Genomic DNA, 4,997 nt, shown 5'->3' with positions numbered 1-4,997 from the left:
ACCATGGCAGGCACCCACTATCCCGACTGTACCAGACACCCACTCTGCACCCACTATCCCGACTGTAAAAGACACCCACTCTGCACCCCCCACCATGACTGTACTAGGCACCCATTCTGCACCCAGCAAATTTGCAATAATCCATTGGATACTTACAGAAAAACCACATGAAATTCCAATGAAGACTACTTTTTTCTTCCCCTCACAAACCTGGGGGGAAATGGGAGAACTCAGTATGGTGCGGGTGAGAGGAGGGGCTGCCCCGGCTCTGCACTGCCCTGGCACTGTGCTGAGCCGGGGAGAGGGGCTGCCCTGGCACTGGGATGAGTGGGCAAGGGGCCCTTGTACTTTGCTGCCCCCTCCTCTCCCTGCCTGAGCAGTGGGAAAGAGGAAGACCCTGCCCAGGCAGAGGTGAGAGAGAGGAAGCCAGAGCTGCTCTGGCCCTTCCTCCACCGTGCCCTGCCTCGCTGCCCCCTTGAATGCCTTTGGGGAGCAGTGGGCGGTGCCTGATTTTCACCCTGTGACCTTTACTCCCATCCCTGTTTTTTGTTTGTTGTCCCCAGTGTTCAGCTGTGGCCCCAGTTCCCTGGCCCCTCCGGATGGCTAAGGGGGAGGGCCTTAGCTATGGGCAGGGCTTAGGCTCGCTGTCTCCTGGAAATCCACAGTATGCCCTTCCCTGGCCATCCTCTTCCTGCCTTCCCAAAGAGACTTGGTGCATGAAACCCCCAAGACTGGGTCCTCTGGGTCATGGCTGAAGTTTTGTTTCAGTCTCTGTCTCCTTCCCCATTTCCAGACCTCACCTTGCTCAGCTCCTCGATCCCCAGCAGGGCGCAGTCCTCCAGTCCCTCCTGGGACATCACTAGGGATCTACATGAGGAAACAGCCTTGTTCAGTTACTCACAGATACAACCAGCCAATTCACTTACCCTGCCCCCGAAACACACGCACTCAGATCACAGGAGCCTGCAGGCCCCATGCTCCCCTTCTCAGGGCTGATGCACAGGGAGAACTGTCCCCCGTGCACTCAGGATGCAGGACATGTAGACTCCACAGCTCCCTGAACTGCAGCTGGCAGGACACAGGAAACCTGAGCAGCCTGTGACCCCACAGGGAGCATGCGCTACTCCACCAAGCAAATGGGCCCCGTCACAAGCACCAGGCTCACTGCATCTTGCACCTGGGAGAAATGGGCAGTGAGCTGGTGCTTGTGGCCTCTGGGTTAACCTGCTGCAACACAGGGGGAAAAAGGATTTCTGGCTCCATTTGCCACCTGACAGCTAAAAGCCCCTCTTCACTGAGTCTCAGAGTGGGAGCAAGACCTCCCCCTGTGCACCAGCATCAGCTCAGTCCTATCTGCGTGAGCTCCAGCTGGCTTGGTTGGATAGATTCACAGGGGTTAATGTCAAAAGGGACCAGCGTCATTAGCTCATGTAGTCTGATGTCCTGTAGAACACAGCTAATGTGTTAATAATTCCACCCAGCTACCCTTGGACTGAGCCCAGTAATTTGTGTTTTGACTAAAACATCTTCCAGAAAGGCAGCTAGGCTTGAGCTGAAGATATCGAGAGATGCTGACGCCATCATTTCTACTGGTAGTCAGGAGCGATGCCAGCTTTTTTGCCACCCTAGGCGGCGGAAGGTCCCGCCCCGAAATGCCGCCCCCGACAGAGGCGGCGGAAGGTTCCGTCCCCGAAATGACGACGATGACCGGGGCGGTCGCCGCCTCCCAAATGTTAGCGCCCTAGGCGACCGCCTAATGGGTTGCGCCGGCCCTGCTGGTAGTTTGTTACAATGGTTAATCACGTGTGCCTTATTTCTAATTGGAATTTGTCTGGCTTTATCTTCCAGCCACTGGTTCTTGTTCTGCTTTTCTCCACCAGATTGAAGAGCTCTTTAGGACACAGTATTTGCTCCCTGTGAAGGTACTTAGACACTGTAATCAATCAGCTTTTGATCTTTTTGACCAACTAAACCGGGGTGGGCAAACTTTTTGGCCCAAGGGCCATATCAGGGAATGGAAATTGTATGGCGGGCCATGAATGCTCACAAAATTGGGGTTGCAGTGCGGGAGGGGGTGCGGGCTCTGGGGTGAGGCTGGGGATGAGGAGTTTGAGGTGTAGGAGGGTGCTCTGGCCTGGGACCGAGGGGTTTGGAGGGAGGGAGGGGGATCAGGGCTGGGGCAGGGGGTTGGGGTGTGGGGAGAGGCTCAGGGGGTGCAGGCGCTGAGCGGCGCTTACCTCAAGCAGCTCCCAGAAGCAGTGGCATGTCCCTTCTCTGGCTCCTTCACGGAGGCGCGGCCAGGCAGCTCTGCACGCTGCCCCATCCTCAGGCACCGCCCCTGCAGCTTCCATTGGAGCATGTAGGAGCCGAGGTGGGGCCATGCGGCTGCTTCCGGGAGCCGTGTGGTGAGGCCCCGACCCAGCGCCCCGGCCGGAGCGCCAGAGTGGGGCCCAGCCACTGGTGTGGCCCCCGACCCAGCACCCTGGCTGGAGCGGGGCCAAGCCGTGTGGTCCGGCCCACAACCCTGTGCTCCGGACGGAGCGCTGGAGCGGAGCTGAGCTGCGTGGTGCGGCTCGCGGGCCGCCTTAAAACGGCTCGCAGGCCAGATCCAGCCCACGGGCCGTAGTTTGCCCACCCCCGAACTAAACTGATTGAGCTCCGTAAGTCTCTCACTCTAAGTCAGTTTTTCCAACCCTTGAATCATTTTTGTGGCTCTTCTCTGCACCCTCTCAAATTTTCCAACATCCTTTTAAACTGTGGCTACCAAAACTGGATACAGTATTCCAGTATCAGTCCCACCAAAGCCATATACAGAGGTGAAATCATCTCCCTGTTCCTACTCACTACTCCCCTGCTTATACATCAAATAACTGCATTCGCCCTTTTGGCCAGACCATCACACTCATCTTCAGCTGCTTGTCCAGTGGCACCCCATAACCTTTGCAGAGTCACTGCTTTCCAGGATGCAGTCCCCAGTCTATAGGCATGGCCTGCAGTCCTCGTTTCTAGCTGTAGGCATTTGGCAATATTAAACCATATTTTGTTTCAATCGGCCAGCTTACCAATTGATCCACCTCGCTCTGTATGATGCCCTGTCCTCTTCGTTGTTTACTTTGACAATCTGTGCGTCATCCATGAGTTTATATTTAATTCCAGATAATTCATTAAAGTGTTGAATAGCATCAGGCCTAGTACCAGTGAATTCCAGTAGAAACACCCCCATTTGACTATCATTCCCTATTGACAACTACTAACCAGAGACCCAAGGGCGCTCGACCCCACACATACAGTACTGGTCTATAAACGGTGCACTGGAGCACTCTCTGCCATCCCCTCCTTGGCCAGGCAGTGTGGGAGGCAAGACGCTACCCACTAGGGTCTCAGATGAGACAAATCTTGGCCTCTGGCTAGCAGACAGCCCGAGCCACAGCCGGAAGCAAAGGCCATTATCCGCTCAGCCGGGCTGGGTGCAAACACGTGCTCTCCCCCTTACCTGTCTCCCCCAGCAATGATGTATGTGTAACGGGGCAGCTGACCTAGACCCTTCAACAGCTTGTTAAAGGAAACCTGGGAAGAGAGAGAGAGGAGAGAGGCACTAACAGGCAGGCCATGCACCCCAGCAATCTGTCTATAAATTAACCATCCTAGGAACCACCCAGCCCATGCAGACCAGGGAGCTACAACATACTGTGAAGAGAAGACAAAGCCAGAGGCAGCAGCAGACCCTTTTTCCCAGTGACATGCACAATAGGAGGCCCCCTAAACCAGCACCGCTGTATCTGCCCTACAGAGCCCACCTCTAACAGGAAACTACTGTGTCTCGCCCCAAGGTTTCCAGTCCAGGCATGAGCTCTAGTGCATGGTTCTTTCTGCCAGGGGCTTGGGGCTGGTCCCATAACACAAGCAGAAACAGGGATTATAAGTGGGAAACAGAACCCAAGAGGAGCACCCGGCACTCGCCCCACCCCAGGCAGCCAGCACTGACCCAGAGAGTTCATGGCAATTTGTGATTGCAACCCACTGCACCCTTCCTGCCTGCTGCCACAGCTCCCTTGGGCGCCCCATGCTGCTTACAGCACCCCGCATCCTCAAGCCATCCTATGCTCCAGCCATGCTCTCCCCTCATGGTTCAAGGCCTGGGGGGTGCTGGTCACCAGCAGGACAGCTGAGGGGCTGGGGAGAGCGACGTGTCTTGATGGGTCCGGGAGAACCTGAGCATCTTTGTGGGAGCTGGGGAGGGGGCTGAGTGTCTCCACTGAGGGCAGTGGGGCTGGGGGGCTGGGCATCTCCAGAGATGCCAAGAGGGATGTGCTTCACTGGGAGACCATGGGGGCACGGTGTCCTTGGGAAATGGAGAGGGATGCTGAGTGCCTCTGGGGAGGGGGTCAGGGAGGCTGAGCTGCATGGGGGAGCCAAGGGCGTTGCTGGAGGATGCGGGGGGCTAAGTATCTCCAAGTAGGCTGTGTCCTTAGGGGGTTGGGGTACATCATTGGGAGGATGGGGTGTGCTGAGCATATCCAGGGTGTTCCCCAGGGCTGGATTCCATCCTGCACCAGCACACTGTGGAGATGAGTAGGAAGCAGGAGCAACTCACAGCAATGAGGAAGGCCAGCCTGCCCGAGGTGCCCCCGCCGCTCAGCACGATAAGGGTGTTGTCTGGGTCCTGCAGAACCAATGGAGACAGGTGACTGTCCTGCGGAGGTGGGCCCATCTCTCCAGCCAAAGGCAGGAGTCCCACAGCTGCTCAGAGCAGACAGAGGCCACAGTCGCTTGCACTGAGGACTGTGGCAGCCTTTGATAACAGCGTTTAGGATCCTCAGTGGCTCTTAGACCAGGAGTGTTTTTCCCTTTCACATCAGCCTTCCCTGTGAGATCTGGGCCTCAGCCCAATTCCATGCTCAGTCCCCTCCCAGCCACACTCTGCAACATGCTCACTCAAAGCTGCAACTAGTGCAGAACATGGCTGCCTGCTCCGGGAGTCCCAGACCTGGCCTGGA

General features: G+C 56.6%; 1 protein-coding gene across 1 annotated transcript in view; it reads right to left on the bottom strand.

Annotated features, from left to right (window-relative positions):
* Positions 1-4,997, bottom strand: part of GCKR (glucokinase regulator) — a 27,120-nt gene that overhangs the window by 20,225 nt on the left and 1,898 nt on the right. The window contains exons 4-7 of the mRNA XM_026659087.1: positions 4,595-4,663; positions 3,494-3,567; positions 801-867; positions 157-210 (exon numbers count right to left, since the gene is read on the bottom strand). Of these exons, the coding sequence (XP_026514872.1) occupies positions 157-210; positions 801-867; positions 3,494-3,567; positions 4,595-4,663 (264 nt within the window). The remainder of the gene's footprint in view (positions 1-156; positions 211-800; positions 868-3,493; positions 3,568-4,594; positions 4,664-4,997) is intronic.

The sequence above is a fragment of the Terrapene carolina genome, unplaced genomic scaffold, assembly GCF_002925995.2.
Source record: "Terrapene carolina triunguis isolate 2854851 unplaced genomic scaffold, T_m_triunguis-2.0 Scaffold569, whole genome shotgun sequence".
Taxonomy (NCBI): Eukaryota; Metazoa; Chordata; order Testudines; family Emydidae; genus Terrapene; species Terrapene triunguis.
This window is presented reverse-complemented; position numbering and strand designations above follow the sequence as displayed.